The 20,995-nt window shown below is 32.7% G+C and overlaps 3 protein-coding genes across 5 annotated transcripts in view; 1 reads left to right on the top strand and 2 right to left on the bottom strand.

Moving 5' to 3' along the window:
• Positions 1–1,676, bottom strand: part of LOC130451260 (actin-associated protein FAM107A) — a 66,959-nt gene extending 65,283 nt beyond the window's left edge. The window contains exons 1-2 of the mRNA XM_056790167.1: positions 1,361–1,676; positions 1,199–1,256 (exon numbers count right to left, since the gene is read on the bottom strand). Coding sequence (XP_056646145.1) covers positions 1,199–1,234 — 36 coding nt within the window. The 5' untranslated portion in view covers positions 1,235–1,256; positions 1,361–1,676. The remainder of the gene's footprint in view (positions 1–1,198; positions 1,257–1,360) is intronic.
• Positions 1,677–12,244: 10,568 nt separating this feature from the next.
• LOC130451259 (mpv17-like protein 2) lies at positions 12,245–13,811 on the top strand. The gene is made up of 3 exons (XM_056790166.1): positions 12,245–12,734; positions 12,936–13,174; positions 13,507–13,811. The coding sequence occupies exons 1-3, from the start codon at positions 12,476–12,478 to the stop codon at positions 13,693–13,695; spliced, it is 687 nt and encodes a 228-aa protein (XP_056646144.1). The 5' UTR covers positions 12,245–12,475; the 3' UTR covers positions 13,696–13,811.
• Positions 13,812–15,105: 1,294 nt separating this feature from the next.
• On the bottom strand, positions 15,106–20,906 carry LOC130451723 (succinyl-CoA:3-ketoacid coenzyme A transferase 1, mitochondrial). Of its 3 annotated transcripts, none has more exons than XM_056790927.1 (9): positions 20,618–20,906; positions 20,269–20,382; positions 20,113–20,218; positions 19,804–20,030; positions 19,180–19,436; positions 16,783–17,072; positions 16,310–16,526; positions 16,177–16,252; positions 15,106–15,492 (listed from the first exon to the last, which is right to left on the bottom strand). In XM_056790927.1, the coding sequence occupies exons 2-9, from the start codon at positions 20,347–20,349 to the stop codon at positions 15,178–15,180; spliced, it is 1,569 nt and encodes a 522-aa protein (XP_056646905.1). In that variant the 5' UTR covers positions 20,350–20,382; positions 20,618–20,906; the 3' UTR covers positions 15,106–15,177. The 3 variants fall into 3 exon arrangements, with proteins under 3 accessions (XP_056646905.1, XP_056646903.1, XP_056646906.1); XM_056790925.1 differs by having other exon boundaries at positions 20,623–20,906; XM_056790928.1 differs by lacking the exon at positions 20,618–20,906 and adding an exon at positions 20,546–20,600.
• Between the last annotated feature and the right edge of the window lie 89 nt (positions 20,907–20,995).

Genomic DNA, 20,995 nt, shown 5'->3' with positions numbered 1-20,995 from the left:
TTTTTATCGTTTTGCTTACACTTTATTAAAATACATATACCAATAGTGAACAAGACATAAAACGAATGGGTCAGATGAAATTTTTATTTGATTTTCATTTACTCAGTGGATAACTACCTAGTTAACACAATATGTTTAATCCTAATAACCACATCATTAAAGTTTCTATTTAGTTTCTCTTAGTAAATTCAACCTAACAAATATAAAGTTGATTGTTCTCTAGTTCGGTTAACATAATTAATAAAATTATAGCATCATCATACTTAAAAAAGTATTTAAAGTGCACTAAAAATGATTCAATGAATTCTCGCGGTACAACATAATAGTTGCGTCTGAAAATCTATTTTTGGTATATTAGTGAAACAAAATATATTTCAAATATAATTATAAAACAATTGAGTGCTATAAACCTTGTTGCCGAAATATGTAAAGAAACAATGCCAGTGTCGACAATACGAAAATTAAGCCGACAACAAATGAAACGCTATTCAAGAGAGTTTGGAGAAAAAACTGTTGAGTTGGTGAGTGGCATCAATAACGATCTAGATTTGTGCAAAAAGTTTATAATGTCGAAACCAAAGTCCAATAATCCCAATGGGCCGCCTCGATCTTAAAAAGTACGTTCTCACATATGAAAGTATTTTTCGCTGGATTCTTCTAAAAGTTCAATAACAAATATTGATTTGAATTTTAACACCATTTGAGTGGAGCGCCACTTTGAGAATACTCGGTAGTTTATGGTTTTAAATCACGGTAATGCATCATCTATGCTTGTTCGTTCGTTTTTCGCCAAAAACCGGATTCCCATACACAACTACTAAAACCGCCGCAACCTCCAATTTCCAAAAATTTTGTCCAACCTCCATTTTGCCATGATTGATGAGATAAATATAGTATCCTGAGAAGAGCTCAAGAACATATCAAAAAGCATGCTTCAAGGATTGCAAAAAAATAAAATAAATGAATATGAAAAGGCGTCCTATTTTTCAACACATCATGTATATAAATAATGAATGTTTTATAAAAAAGTCAATTATCTTAACCTATTCTATTTAAATATAACATAAACATAAAAAATCGTGGAGTAAAATTGAAAATTTAAGACATATATAGACATGAATAAAAATGTTACTCACTGTATAAAATATAATCATTCCACTAACTACATATGTCATAAAAATAGAAATAAATTACTCACCTTTATTCCAACCTCACGGAAAGTATGCACATCCATGAGAAAATAAGTCGCAAGGTCACTGAAACAATTTAAAAAGCAAAACAATAGGAATTAAGACATGTAGAAACGCGGCAAAATACCACAATGCATGACAACGAACAAAACTATGCCTAATAGACTTACCGCTACAAATACGTAATTCAAATAATAATTGTAATGTACCGGATACGCGATTCAAATCTCAAACACTATACAACCGTCGAGTGTCAATTATTATTAAAAGTGCAATCTATGGTAGCCATCCACTACGTGTTACGACTGATCCTCTACTAAGGCGGTGAATACACTCCGCTTGCTGATTTTGTTTTGAAAAACATTCTTTATTATGATGACTGGATGTTGTAGCTGTCTTGCTTACTTGTTTTTAGAGCGGGCGTGTAAATCAAGAACTTTGAAATCGTTTATGAAACGAATGCACTTTCATTGTTTAGAAGAGCATGCGAGAGAACTCAACACTCATTATATGTACATAATACGCCACAAAGGGTGCATTGAAAAATTTAGGGAGATAATACTTGATTGGGTTCGGAATAAGAACACCATGAATTAATTTCAATTTATTTCATATTTTTTTATTTATTGTTCACTTATTTGTAACAATAAGAGAGAATGAAGCGACAATCTCACAGAAAAAATCAACAGCAAATATTATTTTATGACTGACGCAGAATATACGAGAATATGGTAGAAACTTGATTTTAAAAAAATTAAATACAAAGTATTATAAACCTTGGTATCAGCATTGTATAAAGAATACTATTCTTTATACAATGATATCAGTTAATAAATAATTAAAAATTATGTTTTAAATACAATACATTTTGTTTTCTTTCTGTGTACCTCGTTAGGTTCAGATCGTTAAGTTAAATCCCAACAATAATAAATTCTTCTGTTTTTGTTATGATTAAAATGTGATACCACAAATTGTTGAAGCAGCGTTTTTATCATAAAATTTGGTAAATATACTTTAAAATTATTTACGTATCCGGAAATCAATAGGACAATCACTGAGACACAGACTGTTTGGTTCTTCTCGAGCCGAGATTTATTTATATATTTGATCCGTTTTTCTTATTTTTTTTTTCAACTATTGACTATGATTTTGGCAACCAAGATCACAGCAATATGTCTAACCTTCCCTCACTACTAAAAACCAATCCAAATATTAACTCTCCACCAGCTACCTCAGCAAAATCCCCACCCCCTTCTATGCCCTCACGAAACCAGGCATTCTATCCCCAACACTGTACTATTTGACTACATTAAATCAATAGGTAGCATCGTCTCTCCTAAAAATGTCATTTTCGCATCCAGAATATCACACGGACGCATATGCATTTATTTATCATCGACGACTCAAGTCGACGAACTTCTAAAAACCAACCAAAGTATCCTAGTTAATTCCAATTTAATCCCTATACTTCGGCTGATATCTCCAACCAAAAGAATACTCATTTCCAATGTTTTTCCATCCATTCCCCATTCCGTAATCGAGAAAGCACTGCAAGACCTAGGGTTATCACTCACCTCTCCTATATCATACGTCAAATGTGGCTTACCTGATGACGAGTACGCACATGTGCTCACTGCTCAGCTTCCGCCGAGTAACTTACGTATTACCAACCAATAATGATTTTTCTCTTCAAACTTCGACTGTCATTAGTCATGAAAATACAACACACAGAATATTCATTTCTACCGACAAACCTTCTCTGCAAACAGGCTGGGCACACTGCTGATTCATGCCCCAACACTCTCATCCGTCAAGATCCCTCTCCCAAATGAAATGATTCGGTCAATCTGATCCCCACCTCCTGTACTGACCCTACTGCCACTACTAATACTTCGGTTATTCCCGTAGTATCCTCGGAGGACACACTTTCTCATTTTCCCCCTCTAATTTCCTTATCAAAAACTAGCGAAAAACGTCCCCGTTCAAATGACAGCAGCCTTGACTCTCCACAGTCTATATCTCCTACTGATCTTCATCTAGATCCAATGCCTCCCCCCGAATTTTCAACATCCAGCTCCAGAAACCCTCCAAAAAAGAAGACCAAAAAATCTAAACTGACTAAAAACGATTGTCACATCATAAGCCCTGAATCACGCTCCGTTATACATAAACAATTCAACGATTCTCCTGAATCGTTTTCCCTTACAGGCACCCAATTTATTGCGTTTCTAGAAAACACGTATGGCATCAATGACCCCCTCCCCGAGCCAACAAATTTATTTCCGACACAACCCTTCTTCTGAAGGATTTGTTCCTAATTTATCCTAACATAAAAGAAAGATCTTTAAATCAATCAATAGAATTAACTTTAAACTTCACCCCGAGCAAAAAACTCTGATGTCTATTACTGATGATGGGAATACCACTGACTCCTCGACATTATCTCAGTAAATACTCTCTCCCTTCTTCCTAAACAAGTACATTCTCCCTGATACAGTGGAACTGCGTTGATTTTATCCTCGACTAGAAAGAATTCAGAAAATCATTTCCTCCCATAAAACTGACTTCCTTTGTCTCCAAGAAACCAACTTCAAAATTTATCATAAACGCAATTTGAGAAACTTTGAAGGATATCATTACATCCGTACCAAATGCATAAGAGCCAGTTTCGGTACTTCAATATTTGTATCCAGCGACATATACTCATCCCACCTCCCATTATGAACAAACCTTGAAGTAGTAGCTATAACTACTTGGTGCCCCAATAAACTTACCATTTGCAAACAGTCCAGCAGGCCACCCCCTTGATGAAAAAGAGTTAACAGACCTAATTCGTCAGCTTCCCCAACCATACATTCTTGTTGGAGACTTTAATGCACATCACACTATGTGAGGCGCCACCCAAACTCGCACTAGAGGCAACACAATAGAAAAAGTCACACATTCAACTGGTATCTGTTTGTTAAATACTGGATCCAAAACTCACTTTAACATCTCCTCCAGGTTCCTTTTCTGCTATTGACCTCAGCTTCTGTGACCCTAAAACTGAACTTTCTCTTTCTTGGCAAGTTTCCGATGACCTACATGATAGCAACCACTTTCCTATTATTATATCCGATCCCTATATTGAAGAAACTGTTGCCAAAAGCTTCTGGCAAATAAAAAATGCAAACTGGCCTGAGTTAACCTCTCTCTCCGAAGCATACTTATCATCTTTGATCATTTCTACGAATATAAACGATACGCTAGATATGTTCACTAAGAGCATACTTGCGGCTGCCGAGGTTCACATTGATAAAACGGTCTTTTCCTCGGCATGTAGGGCTGTTCCATGGTGGAGTCCGGATTGTGCGAATGCCATACGTGGATGAAAACATGCTCTTAATAGGTTTAGGCGTCACAAACACAAGAAAACCTTATTGTACATAAAAAGCTTAAAGCTAGAGTTAAATTTATTGTCAAGCAAAGTAAGAAATTTGCTTGGCAAAGTTATACTTCATCCCTTACCCACAATACAGACCCCAGTTAAGTTTGGAAAAAAATTGCACAAATTCAAGGCAAAAAAACTAATATCAAAATTCCTTCTTTATTATCTAACGATCTGCTTATCACCGACAGCCAAAAAATCATCTCTTACACACTCGCACAACATTTTAAAGAAAATTTCAGCATCCATAATCCGGCATCCGATTTTCATAACTCACATATTCAGCCCTCCTCCACACTACAGCTAAATCCTCTCGATATTGCGTCTGACAATGCTCCTATTAATTTAAATGAACTAAAATTCGCGCTATCGTCCTGCAAAAATTCTGCTGTCGGTCCTGATGATGTCCTGTATATATTTCTCAAAAAACTATCCGACACGTCCCTCCCCAAACTCCTTGACATCTATAACATTATTTGGAATACTCACCAGTTCCCTGATGCATGACGGAAATCTATAATCATTCCAATTAAAAAAGCAGGTAAATCCACATCATCCACTGGGTCTTTCCATCCAATCTCACTCACTTGCACTGCTTGCAAACTCCTTGAAAAAATAATCAATAGAAGAGTCCAATGGTTCCTTGAAAAATACAAACTTTTTCCCGACGTACAATCGGGTTTTCGACGTAATCAATCGATCGACATACGACAACCTTGTTCTCTTTCAAACAAATATTTCCTCTGCATTAAATAACCATCAGGACGTCATTGCAATTATTATATACATGGTAACATATTATCATTCATCCATAATTTCCTAACTGATTTTCTGACTGAATTTTCAGGGTTTCCGCAAACGGTAAGCTCTCCCTTCCTCATCCTCACAATAAATGAGCTATGTGACAACTTCCCATCTCCCGTAAAATATGTCCAAAACGCTGATGACCTAATCTTTTATTGCCATGGCAAATACGTCCCCTCTACATGCCAACTGCTCCAAAACGCAATAAATCTACTACAAGAGAGATTCACCTACCTAGGATTATCATTTTCCCGAAACAAATCCATGCTGATAAAATTCTCTCGAAGAACATCTATTCACTCACCTCAAATTTTCTTTGATAACTCCCCTCTACCTATTGTGAATCAGTGCAAAATCCTTGGTATGACTTTTGATTCTCAACTCAACTGGAATCACCATATTCATGATGTAAAAGGCATTTGCCTAAAGAGGCTGAACATAATTAAAACCCTTAGCCACCTTCAATGGGGCTCCAATGAAACTATACTGCTAAGAGTTTACAGAGCTCTCATACGCTCAAAGCTTGACTATGGTTGTTTTATCTATATGACCGCTTCCAAGTCTAAAACTGACTTGTTGAACTCTGTACACAACACCGCTCTTCACCTTTGTCTTGATGCCTTTCGCTCAAGCCCCGCCGCTAGTGTCAATATTGAAGCTAATAAGCCACCACTATTCTTAAGACGACAATCTCTTCTCCTGTCATATGCCGCTAAAGTATCTTCCAATCCTTCTAATCCTGTCCATTCGCTACTTACCACCACTTCCGTACCTATCAACTCACGAACAACTGTAAATTCAATTCCTCAATTGCTCGCACTTCTACTCCAAAATACCAACCTCTCGTTGACCTTTCCACTTTATTTGTCTTCTTCTCCCCCTTGGATGAAAAATATTCCCATAGTAGATACCTCACTAACCATCTACAATAAACACGAATCCTCTAGCTTCCTTGTAGAGAATGCATTCTTGGAAATTCTGCATAAAAAATCCTTCGACCTAATTCTCTATACGGATGCCTCCAAAGCTGAATCCGGTGTGGGTTGCGCAGTCACTACAAACCACGAACTCATAAGTTCTTTCCGCTTACCCTCGACGTGTAGTGTTTACACTGGTGATTAAGTTCAAACACCTCATTAAAAAATCATGGCTCGATACATGGAGCAAGAGTACTACATCACTACATCAAATCCACCCATCTACTTCTCACATTTCCCTAAACTTTTTGAATAGGAGAGAAGCTGTGACAATAAGAAGACTTCGCATTAACCACACGAAACTTACTCACGGCTATTTGATGTCGTCAAAAAGTCGTCCTGTCTGCCGAAGTTGTCAAGTTCCTGTGACTGTTAAGCACATTCTCACCGACTGCAGAGAATATTCTACCGCATATCAACAGTTTGATATGAAAACCAACCTCAAGGAGACACTTAACTGCCCGACGGAAATAAGGAAAATCGTGCAGTTCCTTAAAGCCACCAAGCTGAATAAGAAAATATATTTTAATTTATGCATTGTAATAGATTTTGTAATAGTCCTGTATTTAACTTATCATTGTTTTTGTGTGCCAATGACCAGCGCTGTAATGATTGGTGTATTACTACTATAAATTTTTGTACTTAATTAATTCATATCAGTTTTATCTCCCCAATTTTATTTAGCATAATAATAAAACATACTCATTCGGAAGTATTTCCTCAGATATCTAAGAAATGAATAATTTGCCAAAGTACAAGTGATCAAAACTATTGAAATGTGTATATACTGAACACACTCTTTACTTTCACAACACCAACACTTATTTTCCCATCTTTAATTTCCGAATCCACATATCATAATAAATTCTATTTTTAAATGAAAAACTATCTGGTTTGATCATAAAAGAAGTCAAAACGGCAGGCAGAGGATACAGAATGGGAAAACATGAGTTTAAGATAGTTTGCTACGCTGATGACGCGGTTGTGATATCCGAAGATGAGGATAATCTGCAAAAACTGCTACACAGATTTGAAACAGTTGCAGGAAAATTCAATATGATCATATCGACACAAAAGACACAATCCTTGACAATAGCGAGAGAACCAAGAAGATGCAAACTGGTAATTTATAATAAAAGTGTAGAGCAGGTTATGTCTTTTAAATATTTAGGGGTTAACATCACGAGCAATAGGAACTTGAAACAAGAAGTCAAAACGCAAACAACAGCAGCATCTAGGATATAGAAACGAGGGCGGAGACTGCAACTACTAAGCGGATTCTTAGAACGACCGAGATGAAGACATTGCGCTCAATCACAGGGAAAACACTAAGAGACAGAATAAGGAGCAATGAAATTAGAAGAATGTGTGACGTTCCGGATATAGTGAGATGGGCCAGAACTAGAAGAAGAGCATGGAGAGATCATGTCAATAGAATGGACGACGATCGACTGACGAAAATCGCAAAGGAAGAGAGACCCAATACAAGTAGACCGCCTGGAAGACCACCAAAGCGCTGGTATAAGAGCTGGTCCTCAGAGTCACAGCTTAAGCTGCCTCTTTGAAAACACAAGACATAGTCTTAAAATAAGAAGAAAAAGAAGAAGAAGAAGAAGAAGAAGATCTGGTTTGATGGATAAACTTACAAATTCCTTTGATAACTATTTCAGAATATAGTTATGCATGGAACAAGATTCATTTCAGTACAAAAATGAATTTTATAAACAAAATGTATGAACAGCTATAGAAAATTGCTTATCACCGTTCATAACTTATCTATTCATGAGTCATTTCGAGAAGCAGATTAGTTTCCCATGGTGAGGTAATAGGATGTCGAATATATTGTTGTGATATTTGATACAAAAGATAGCAAAGTAGGTAGAATTTTATATGTTTGGCCGTTATATGCAGATATTTTTCATATTGTAATTGTTGCAATAACCTAATACTGAACACACTGTTTACACTACCACTACACCAACACTCACAATTACACTGTCTGACGAGCGTTTCGATAAACAGTTATCGTCTTCAGAGACTGAAGATAAACTGTTTCAAAAATAGCTCAATATTGACGACTTATTGTTTTCTTTTTTCTAAATAATATAAACAGACACCCTCTGAATCTCAAAACACTGTGCCATGACATTATTGATTGAAAAAATGTTTTTGTTAAGGTTAACCTATTTTACACAAGTAAATTAACCAACTGACTTTTAGAGGGTATTCCTGGGAAAACTCCTATCTAGAATATGAACAAAAATTTTCTATTAAGACAATTTTTAAAAAATCAGACATTCTAGTTAGAACCTGGTGAGAAGGTCGGAAGGTTGGAACTTTTACCTTCGTCTTGTCTCTTCTGATAATGAATTCATAAGGTTTCTTGCTAATTTATTGGGATATGATGACACTTTTTCACTATTTGATTAATAAAACTAAATAAGCAAAGTTTTAGGTCTTTGTGGATCTCAGCATTTTTTACGCACCATGGCGAGTTCACTATTATGGGTAATATCTTGTTTTGATACCTCTGAATGATATCAATGTTCGAGTTACTAGCAATGCCTCTGAGTTGTATACCATATGACCAAATTGGTTTAAATATCACTTTACGTATTATTTGTTTTCGAGTCTATGTTGTGATTTCTTTCCAAGAAGCCAATAGTGTTGTTCGCCCTTTTGGCGAAAGTGTGCTTTTGTCTCCGATCTATAAACATACTTAAATATTTGGCATGATCGAAATGATGAATTATTGTCCATTTAGAGTAATCCCTTGACAGTTTCACAGTGTATGTCACGTTAACAGATTTACTGCTATTGGCTTCCGTGCGCTTTGTTTCTAAACAACTTTGTACTTTTTCTAAGGCTATTTGAAGATTTCTTGAAGCGATTTCAATATAGTATCAGACGTTAGGAGGGTTTTATCATCAGCGTAGGTTGCTATTAAAGTTGACTTAGTTGGTAGTAAATCAGCAGTAAACAATAAGTATAACGTTGGCCCCAGGATTCTACTCTGTGGTATTCCAGCAGATAGTAGTAGTATTTCGAAGTGGAAATCTTTTATCTGGACTTGAAAAAATAAGATTTGAAAGGATATGGTAAGTTTGGATTGGCGTTGAGCCACACTTAACAAAATAATTACTTATGTTAACTACACGATGTATTTGTTCCCAGATACCGTACCTACTTCGAAATTCGAATTGATGATTTGGTATGGGTCTTCTTCCGCTCACCTTTTCTAATAATTGTTTGAGTATGATCTATTCATATAATTTTGAATGTTTTGGAAGCAGACTAATAGGGCTGTATGAGTTTACATCTTCAGAGTATTAAATATCACCAATGATTGCAGAAATTCCTTAACAAAAATAGTCATCATGAACATTTAAATATGCATAAAATTTATCGAAGTTAATCAATTGTAGCAGTTGAGATAGCAAAAAAATCAGTGGAAAGAATCATTGAAGCATTTTATTTACACAATATTCATTCATGGAAACCACGATTCCAAGATAATATTCGTCCAGTAATTAAACGATACATATATAACGAATATATATAATATAATAACTGCTTTCAGAAAGATAAATTTCAGCCTTGCTGTGGGTGGATATATGTCTATGTCACATGTCGAAACAACTAAGGCAAATTTGTATCATGTATCTATGTCCGATTAATTATACTCCAGAATCTATTTAAAATCTCATAAATATTAACCATGTTCCTCCAAACAATGTATGCTGTTTCTAGCGAAAAGGAAAATCTGTTTTTAATTGTAATCATAAAAGTCGTTTGTGACTGATGTGATATTTCCAAGTTATATTTTTCCAACTAATTAAAATAAATAAATTTCAATATTAAGTAACTCTAAAATAAATAAGAAACATTATGTATAGCTCATATTAAACCTTTTGTTTCTTCTTTAAAGAAATTCTCTTCAGGATGGTGGTCAAACGATAGTAATTCGACAAAACTTAAATTCAATTAAAAGCAAAATAATTTGTGCATTTTCTGGCCCAATATTTTATTACTACAATGTAACGGAACAGTGTGATTCATCCAGCTGAATATATTATAAATCTACTTCCCTAAATTAGTAGGTATTAGATGATAGTTCTCCGAAGAAATTCTCGACTTTCGAAAGTAAAGTGATGGTGAAAAAGTTGTTGTTTTACAACAATTTGCTCATTGTTTATAAATGATTTAAAATATTTTCCACTGTAATTTTTCATTTTTTTATTCATGTTCTTTGAATGAAGTGAACTTTAGTAAAAACTTAGTTGTTCAATTTAAATTCGGAAAAGCTATTTGTTGACCTTCCGATGAAGAATTGATGGATTGTACCCATCCAGAAAAACTACAGGCTGCTCAAGCACACGGGTTGGTACTAAAAAAAATTAAGCATCGCTTCCTTAAAGCTATTGAATTATATAGGAAGTGGTGCGAAGAAAAAAAAGTGAAGAATGCCAGTTCCGAAAGTGTACTCTTAGCATATTTTGAAGAACAAACCAGAAAAAAGAAGCCGTCCAGTTTGTGGGCAATGTACAGAATGATTCGAACGATGCTATAAATTGAAGAAAAAACTCATATTTCGAAACATGGGAAACTGTTGGCCTTCCTAAAACTACAAAATGTGGGCTTCAAGCCCAAAAAATCGGATGTATTTTCCAGGAAAAATATAGAGGATTTTTTAAACAAAGCTCCCAATGAATTTCTACCCATAAAGGTAATAAATTTATAATCTTTAAATAAGTAGTTTAAAAAAATAGTGTTTGAGCTTATAGAAGGGGACGTTATTATGGATGAAAAGAAAACTTTTCCAATTTTAATCCGGAAAAGCTATGTCCTTACAGCATAAAATTTAAAAAAGTCCAGTTTTTTCCAAACTAGAATTTGAAAAGACTTTTCTTTGTCTCAGTTTTGAATTTGGAAAACAATTTTTTATTGAATAAATTTGGAGAAGCTATATTTTGTCCATATAAAATCTGTGAATTAAAATATTAATCTCAAACATAATTATTCATTTTAGAAAAATGTAACAGCCTTCAACAGCCTTTCATCAAATTGTTTAAGTCAACATTGCAAGAAAAGGAGAAAAATTCAAATTCATTTTTTGTTATTCCAAATGATCATATTCATAAACCTCTTTGGATACGCCATTATGGAAAACAATGAAAACTATAACAGATTTACATGTTTCAATAAAACTTTTATAAAGTGGTGTGTCTACAAGTAATAACTGATATCTTTAGTCACTTATTTTAGTATTTGTTCTCTATAACCGTGCATACAGATTGAGTGAAAATGGTAAGATAACTTTATGAGCCCCGAAGAACTCCGTTTTTTAGTTTACAGACTGGGTTACTCCCATTAAATTAAATAGAATGCTTCCTACTGATAAGGTGAAATATAAGTTCAATGCTATGCCTCTAACACCAAAGGGATAAACTTGCATAATACACACTTCATCTCAGAGACGACTGATCGTACAAATTTGGTATAAAAATTCACTAAAAATTATTTTCAATTTTACTATCATTTGAAAGGATGCGCAATTTGATTATATAAAATTCACAAATTACTAAATTTTAAAGTGTGATCTCATAATATACCTATTTTACCTCGTATCTTTGTTTAGAAAATAGATATTTTGTGAGAGTTCAAAGAAAAAGTTTAAAAAATATACACAATAATAATATTAATTTAATTAAACACACTCATCAGCAAATTTCCTTACTTAATACATCTAAATCAGTTCTACCTCGATTGAATTAACACAAATTCTGCGATGCCGGACCTGGACTATAAGCAAAATTAATTCTTAAGATAGTTGCCTATTGGTTTGTGGTTGTCATGGAAACGTACGACGCCTTGTGCCACGAGACAAGAAAATGTGACTGTTGAAATTATGATTATGACAAATTAATAGTTTATAAAAATTGAAATGAAATTTCATGTGGTACCAAATCATTCATAGTTAAATGCATAAATACTACTTAATAGTGATTAATGTCAATATAAAATTGTTTAATGCTGGAATAATTGTAGTGACAGGTTACATAACCTAAAATAAAATCATGCACAAAATTTTTACGAAAATCGTGAGAAGTTGCAAAAGTATCAGTAAATTCCACTCTAGTCAAAGATATGTAGCTAAGGATAATACGAAGAATACTCCGGTAAGAGCTGGGGTTAGTATATTATTTAGCAAAAAGTATTTATTACTTTCAAACACTGTTACCTCTGGTTTATTGATGTTCATTGGAGATTTATGTCAGCAAGAGATAGAATTTCGACAAAAATTGTTAGAAAAACGTTACGATTTCAAGCGATTAAGTGAGTATCTAATTAATTGAATGTAGAGTTTTAGGAATAGTTGCATATTTGGAGTAAAACTGTTGTATCAACGAAAAAGTAGCTGCTACTATATAAACAGTCATAGTTTGTTATTTCCTAATAACAAATATTTTCAATTTAAATTTTTGTATTCTCTCAATTGATTTAAATGGTTAATTTAGAATATTTTTCTTGTTACAGCCCATATGTTCATAGTGGGATTAGCCCTGGGCCCCCCTCATCATTACTATTACATTGGAATTGCAAAAAAATGGCCACAAAGGACAACAAAGATTATATTGTGGAAGATTATGCTTGATCAATTTGTAATGTCCCCATTGTGTATAGTAGCATTTTTCTTTGGGTTGAATGCACTTGAAATGAAACCATTGAAGGAAGTAGTTTCTGAATTACAAAATAAATTTTATACTGTTTATTTAGTAAGTATATTTATATTAGTTTATTATTGCAGTAATAAATGAATCTTTCATTTTATGTCAGTATTTTGAGGCATAGATTTTTGTTTTCAAACAATAGATGATATAGTTACAATGTATTTAGTATAAAGCTTGAAGGGCTAGTCAAAAACATCACTTTAAGCTATAGAGTATAGTGCATCACTTTTGATAATTTTTTAATGAAAAAACATGTTTTCAAAATTGCACAATGAACAACTACTTTGAACTTTGAATATCTGCTTCTGGAAAATTAAAGTCATGTTGAATGCAAAATTCTTATACATCTTTTTTGCCCTACATTTTTGGTTTTTTAGGTAGATTGGATAATTTGGCCACCTACACAATATCTTAACTTTTATTTGGTACCAGTTAAATATCAAGTGTTGTACATAAATGCAGTAACCATGTTGTACAATGTATTTTTGTCTTTTATGAAGTACAAACCTGAAGATATGCTACTCAATACAATCAGCGAAGTTCCTGAAAAAGTACGAAGAGATTGAATTTTTGTTAATTTTTATATATTTTATATTTGTTATGGAATGACCAGGGAAATTAAATGATAATGACTATTTCAAGAATATATATTTTTTATTTACCTTCCTTATTTGATATATAAAATTGGTGGAGCATCATTAAGTTCATTCCATACACTTTCATTTTTTTTCAGTCGTCCCTATGACTACAATAGATTTGTTATGTTTCCAATAATGTGAAATCATGGAGTTTGCTCCATGTTTCAATTTTCTAATAATTTTTTTAATTTTCATGTTTTAGGGAAGTATGAAAATGAAAACAGGGTGCTGTAATGGTAGATACAATATAATTCATTATTGTGATTACAACATGCCACTACTGTAAATCTTAACACACGTGTTTATTCACAAAAATGAACTCTTCAGTGTAATTTTTTATTTGTGTATAACTTTAACCTTAACAACTTTAGCTTGGATTTTCTAGCTTAATTTTATTCCTGTCTCATATTTCTAGTCAAATAATTTTGCCATGTAATTAATAGTTACTAACAAGCATTAAATCTTCACAATATACACGAGAATCTTATAAGCTAATTAAAATGTGAAAATTTATGAGTGAAAAATGATCAGAAATGAAATTTGAATCATGCCCATATGCTGTCAAGGTATAATTATTGCCATAGGAGATATTTGTTATAAAAATAAAATCTGCACTGATTTCAAACTCAATTTTAGGCGGCGTTCAAGTATTACGTAACGCAATTTGGGGGAGGGTCTGGTAGGTAAAACGTTACGATGCATTACAGACTGCGGGGGCGGTTCGAACAATGCGTTACGTAATACTAATTTTTTAATTAAATAAAATAAATAGGAAAATGACATATTTAAAGTTAATAACCTTTTTCATTAATGTGTTATGGAGAATCTTGGTATTGTCAGTCACTTTTACTTTGCTCTCCCAAGTTGGCAGGCAACCCTTTTCGTTTACGTTTTACGGCGAATCCCTGGACTGTATTGTACGCCATTTTTATTTTGTTTTCGTTATTGTTTCAATGCAACTATGAGTGATTTAATAATTCCGGAATATACACACATATTGCAAATTAGAAATCTCTTGTTTTATTTATTATTGCCGCAAACGCTTTTAAGACAATAACAATTCATTTTAACAACTTCCAGATGCATTATGTAATATTTTTATGACCCCTTACACATTTTTAAAAAATCTGTATATCCTAGAATAGTTGAACTTAAAACAGGGCATTTGATCGTTATATTTCACCTCCCTATTGTAATTTTTTTATCAAATGGTTGAAAAATATATAATTACTTTTCATATATATATATTATATATATATATATATATATATATATATATATATATATATATATATATATATATATATATTAATTTATTTAAGAAAAATTTGCAAGAAGTTAACAATAGTAAAAGTTTATTCAAGGTAATTTGTAAAACAGTATAAACATATAATTTTAAATACAACTTTATCACTGTGCTATTTGACCCATTGGCTTAAGATGTTCAGCTACCTCAAAGTTACAACCTGTGGAAGCCAAAATATCTTCTACACCAACACCTTCAGCAATTTCAATGAGTTTCAGTCCAGCTTCACGATCTACTGTAAACACTGCTTTTTCTGTAATAATCATGTCCACCACTTGCTTACCAGTGAGAGGTAATGTACAATTTTCTAATATTTTGTGCCCTCCATCTTTGGCACAATGTTCCATACAAATGATAACTTTACTTCCAGGAGCAGATACTAAATCCATTGCACCTCCCATACCTTTTACCAACTTCCCCTATAAGAATATAATTTATAATATCAATAAATATCATTCAAATGTTTTTGAATTGAGTGATTGTGTGATTTAGCATGCTACCAAATTAAACATTACAGAAAAATGGCACTCACTCATAGAGAACAACTAAAGAAGTTATTTGAATGATAATATCCAAAACTTAGGGAAGAAATCATAGTCAAAAACCTTCACTTCAAAAGAAATATCTTAATCGCAGTATATGCAGTAGTAGAAATCTGAATTATGTTATATAAGCTGATATGTGCGATATTTCTAGCAGTTTTTATGATCACATACTAATTTTTTTTTTTTCGAATTTGAATGTAAAATCTATTTCATCTTTCAGAGAAAACGAGAAAACAAAACATTTTCATCCCTCATCACACTATTCAAAAATGTATTTATCAATGATGTATTTCTAGCATTTGGATAAAACAGACTGCAGATTATGTTGAGGACATGTATGCTAATATTTCTGAAAAATACTCCCAGCAAATGATAGATCTTATATCTCCTGTGCTTGTTATGGTGATGGATAATTACAATTCAATGCAATCCTATTGTATTGAAATGCTTCAAATTTAGAAAGATTAATAATAAATACTAAAGACACCCATACAATATCACAGCTAGAAATCGAAAGAATACATTTTCTTGTTTAGAAAAATATAGGAATGCACTTACAGGGATCATCCAATTTGCAAGATCTCCATACTGTGAAACTTCCATTGCACCTAGAATAGTCAAATCGATGTGCCCCCTAAAATTTAAATAAAAGTAGAATAATCTGGTTCATAACATTTATCAATTGACTCACCCTCTGATCATTGCAAAACTTTCATCACTGCCAAAGAAAGATGCACCAGGTACCACTGTAACAGTTTCTTTTCCAGCGTTAATAAGATCTGGATCAACTTCACAAGGATCTGGGAAGGGACCAAGACCTAAGATTCCATTTTCTGATTGTAGGAATACTTCTACATTTGGAGGAATGTAATTGGAGGCCAACATTGGCATACCTATACCTAGATTAACTGCAATAAAACATTAAGAAAAATGATATCTTAGTTATTTTGTTTTAGTAATATTTCACTTTTATTATTTCAGTATTAAACTGTTTCTGTTGGTGAGTAAAATGGAAAAAAGTAAAATTAAACGGAAAAATCAAAATTACAGCTCATCACATACACATTTAGAAGAGATAAATGGTTAATTTTAGTTATTACACATAAAGAAAATATTTATAATAATCCAATTTTAAAACCATATTTTTATTTTTTTAAAGGATACCATACATTCCGTCTTTAAACTCTAGTGCAGCCCTCCTTGCTATCCTTTCTCTATTAGCTGCTGCCGGATTTTTCTTTATTACAGAATCTGTACTACTCGCCTTTTTTTGAACAGTTACTTTTTCTATTCTCTTCTCATATTTTTCTCCTTGTATAATTCTGTCAACATATATACCTGGTAAATGAACTTCATCTGGTTGAATTTCTCCCAACTCTACTATTTCTTCTACTTCAACTATTGTTGTTTTTGCAGCCTTCGCCATAGGATGGTTGAAATTTCTAGCAGACTTTCTGTGAAACATATGTACTAATAAATATTTATCTACTTCATTGAGGCCCATGGAACAATTCAAGATATTCACTTAATCATTCAAGTTTAAGGGAGACCAACATTTCCAACGATATGTAATGATTGAAATAAGTCTAAAAATATTTCAAGGATTACAAGAGCAAATATTTTAGAATGATAAATATTATAATATCACTTTAATAGTTTAATCAAAGAGTTTATATCTGATACAAAAAAATGAACCAACAGAAAGTGATAAGGCTGGGTTAAATATACTGGCAGAATTAAAAATACTGAGGGTATATGGACTGGAATGTATTCAAATAATCTTGAAATGAACCACAGTTATACTTTCATATGTCCTATATTTACTGTTACCTTTATTTTTAGTAATCTTTACTCTGTTATATTATCAGTTTATGCCAAAACACTTTTAATTTGTCACAACCTGGTCCATTCTTCTATATAGATAGAATGTCACAACAACATTCGGAAGCAAATCATAACTCACCTATTTTTCAAATCAATGCTGCTGTTTCTGATCCACATAATTCTAATACTACGTTAAGTACCAAAACTGATGAATACGAGCCAGCAACTGTTGCCGCCTTTCGAAAGTGATATTACTGTGGAAGATCAAAACATCCTCAAAGTCAGTGCTTGCAAATAATTCTTATTGTGGGAAAAAGGGACACTTTAAGCAAGTATGTGACTTGAAAAGTAAGAAACAGACTAGCAAAACAAAAAATGTCAGCGGCTTTAACTGACATGATTTTTGCTGCCTCTCCTGCTTGCCTTTTGAAAGCTGTAGCTAGCATACATGTTAACCATATCCATATCCAAGACCATAAGAACTAGTTGACAGTCGGTTGCTCCGACAGTTACATATCAGCATTCTTTGTTACCAAAAATCGAATAAAAACATTTCCCCCTAAACTAAATATTAGCAGCTTATGTACTCAAGTCATCTGTCAGTGGATTCTGTTTAGTTGATCTAAAGATCCATACTAATAAGAACAATAAACTCTACGTCCTAAAGGAATTATGATCTTATTATAGGCCATGGTATTCTGAGACAAAATTATCTGCAGTTTGGCTGCGGCAAATGTAAAGCCATATCCTCTATTTGCACTGATATGAATTTCATCAAGTCAGAAATACAAAGGATGCTAGAAAAAAAACTACTGAGTAATTTTTCATGTAGAACTCAAGTTATAGTAACAAGCAAGGAAAATCATAAAAAGAAAATGGTTGTAGACTATTCATTGACAATTAACAAATTTACCCCATACTGAAGATATGGTGCACAAAATTTCACAGTATGAATATTTCAATATAATAGATCTTAGCAGCACCTACCACCAATTTCTCATTCAAGAAGAGCGAATTTATACAGCTTTTGAAACATGCTGAAATTTGTGGCAGTTTATCAGGATTCCTTTTGGCGTCAACAATGGGGTTGCTCGGTTTCAAAGAAATATTAACTCTATTATAAAACAAAAAACTTTGGAATACACTTTTGCATTTTCGGACGACGACACTATTTGTGTGAAAGCGATTTAGCTTGTTCTGAAGTCAAAAAATTGAAAATCGGAAAATGGCAGTGAGTTCCGACTGAATCACTTCATTCAATCAGGTCACTGATATGTACTGTAATAAACTACACGCCATATGAACATATGTTCAATTATCCTCGAAGATCACCAAATAGCTCTTCAGTTCATAGTACCTAACCTAACACAATCAGAATTTACAACTGGGAAAGTTGCTACTATATGCTGAATACAGGTTAGAGATATCAGTACAAGAATTAAACCTTAAAACAGATCAAGGATATTCAAAGCATTGGTGACAGATGACCAAAATTCCAGATTGCATCAGGTTTGAAAGAAGCTTTAAGTATTAACAAAGAGGCAGTGTGTATCCAGAAAGTCTATAATCTATGTCCATACCAAATGGTAACTTGGCTTTAAGAAATTATTATTGGCACTTTCTAAGGCCAGTTAACAGTTCCATTTAAATCCTCTCCTTATAATCACATGAAAGGAACATCGCACACACACAAATTTTTGAAAAGAAATATGTATGTATGATATGTATTATTATTACCTAAATAAAAGGTTTCCTACAGGATCTGCCTTCCACGCCTTAATAAGTGCAAAATCACCAGTAATTGCTTCTTCCATGATATAAGGTTTTCCATTGAACATTTGAGATTCTTTCTGTTTGCTAGCTAATTCTACTTTACCATTTTGGTCATATTTAATAGGGGCTCCACCCTCATGTACGAGAGTTCCATAAGCTGTGGGAGTATAAAAAGCTGGAATACCTGCTCCACCTGCTCTAACTCTTTCAGCTAAAGTACCCTATTAAAAAATGAGAGTTCAATATAGTATAGAATCTTTATTTGTACTTTCAGTAGTTAAATGCATTTTTAGTAGTAATTTTTATTTTTAGAATTCTTAACATTGTTTTTATATAAAAACTAAAATATGTTATCTTGCACACTAAACATAAAATAGGTGTAATAAATAGAATTGGCTATTAACTTTTAAATCAGGATGTTAATAGCAAAGTTAATATATATAAATGATAAACTCATTGTATTCAAACTAGTGCTAATAAAAGACTGTTAGTTTAATCAGTAATTATATGCTGATTCAGACCTTGAACTATAAGTAGTACTGTAGATTAACAGAATTGACCTATTAAACTAAACATATTTCTAAATACCTGTGGCGTGAGCTCTACTTCTAATTCTCCTTGTAAAAACTGTTTCTCAAATTCTGCATTTTCACCCACATAAGATGATATCATTCTCTTGATTTTTTTTTGCTTCAACAGTAAACCTAATCCAAATTTATCTGTCCCTGCATTATTTGACACAACTGTGTAATCCCTAGATTCATGTTTTAATAAAGCAGCTATAATATTTTCTGGTATACCACAGAGGCCAAAACCTAGTAGTAAATTTTAATAAACATGTGTTTTCCGAACATCATATTATAAAATATATTTATTTTGTCATATTCTAAAGCTTACCTCCAATAAGTAATGTAGATCCACTAGGTATATCCTTCACAGCTTCTTCCAATGTATATATTTTTCTTTTGTTGGGGCATTTTGTAGCAAAACAACAAATGGTAACCTATAAAACAAGCTATTAATGTAAATCCTGTATTTTATATCATTTCTTACCTTCGTAACATCTTGTGATACACATGAACTTTTCCAAATTTGTATTCCTAAGGTTTTTGTGAGTAGTCGAGATTTGAACATTTTTGTAAATAAATAACTCTTATCAGGTAAAATCTAAAACAAACTCGAACAAGTTACGTTTTCAAGAATCGCTATAAGAATTATGAATTTACAATTTGATTGAGTACTTAATTATTAATTAAATAATAAATTCAAAGGTTATCAGTATTATTATTAAAAATTATCATATGTTTTTATTTTAAATAGAAATGTATACTTGTTGTTTGAGCGTAATTTTAACTAGATATATTCACAGTACTTATGTCTAATTCGTATAAAAGTATTTTACCTTACCGGTTTTTATTGACTAAGAAATTTTTCGTACTATCCTACTACCATAATTTTAGCAAATAATTATACGTAATCCCATTCATGTTGTGGAATATTAGCCAAAAATTATAGTCAAATTTTTAGAACAAGAAGAAGAAGTCAAGGTAATGCGAGGTTAGAAGTCAAGGTAATGCTAAGGTGAAGATTGGAAATGAGAAAGTAAATAACTAGTGGGTGGAACTAAATTAATTTACAAAAGAAAAGAAAATAATACTGCTAAAAATGTGTTTTGTTAGGCAACCAACACTACAGTAAACTTTTTTGACACTATGTAATTGTCAATTATAAGCAGAAAACCTAATGTGGAGATATGTATATGGAAAGTAGAGAGGAGGAG

Source organism: Diorhabda sublineata, chromosome X (assembly GCF_026230105.1).
Source record: "Diorhabda sublineata isolate icDioSubl1.1 chromosome X, icDioSubl1.1, whole genome shotgun sequence".
Lineage (NCBI taxonomy): Eukaryota > Metazoa > Arthropoda > Insecta > Coleoptera > Chrysomelidae > Diorhabda > Diorhabda sublineata.
Note: the sequence above shows the minus strand (reverse complement) of the source record. Positions and strands in the feature narration are given on the sequence as shown.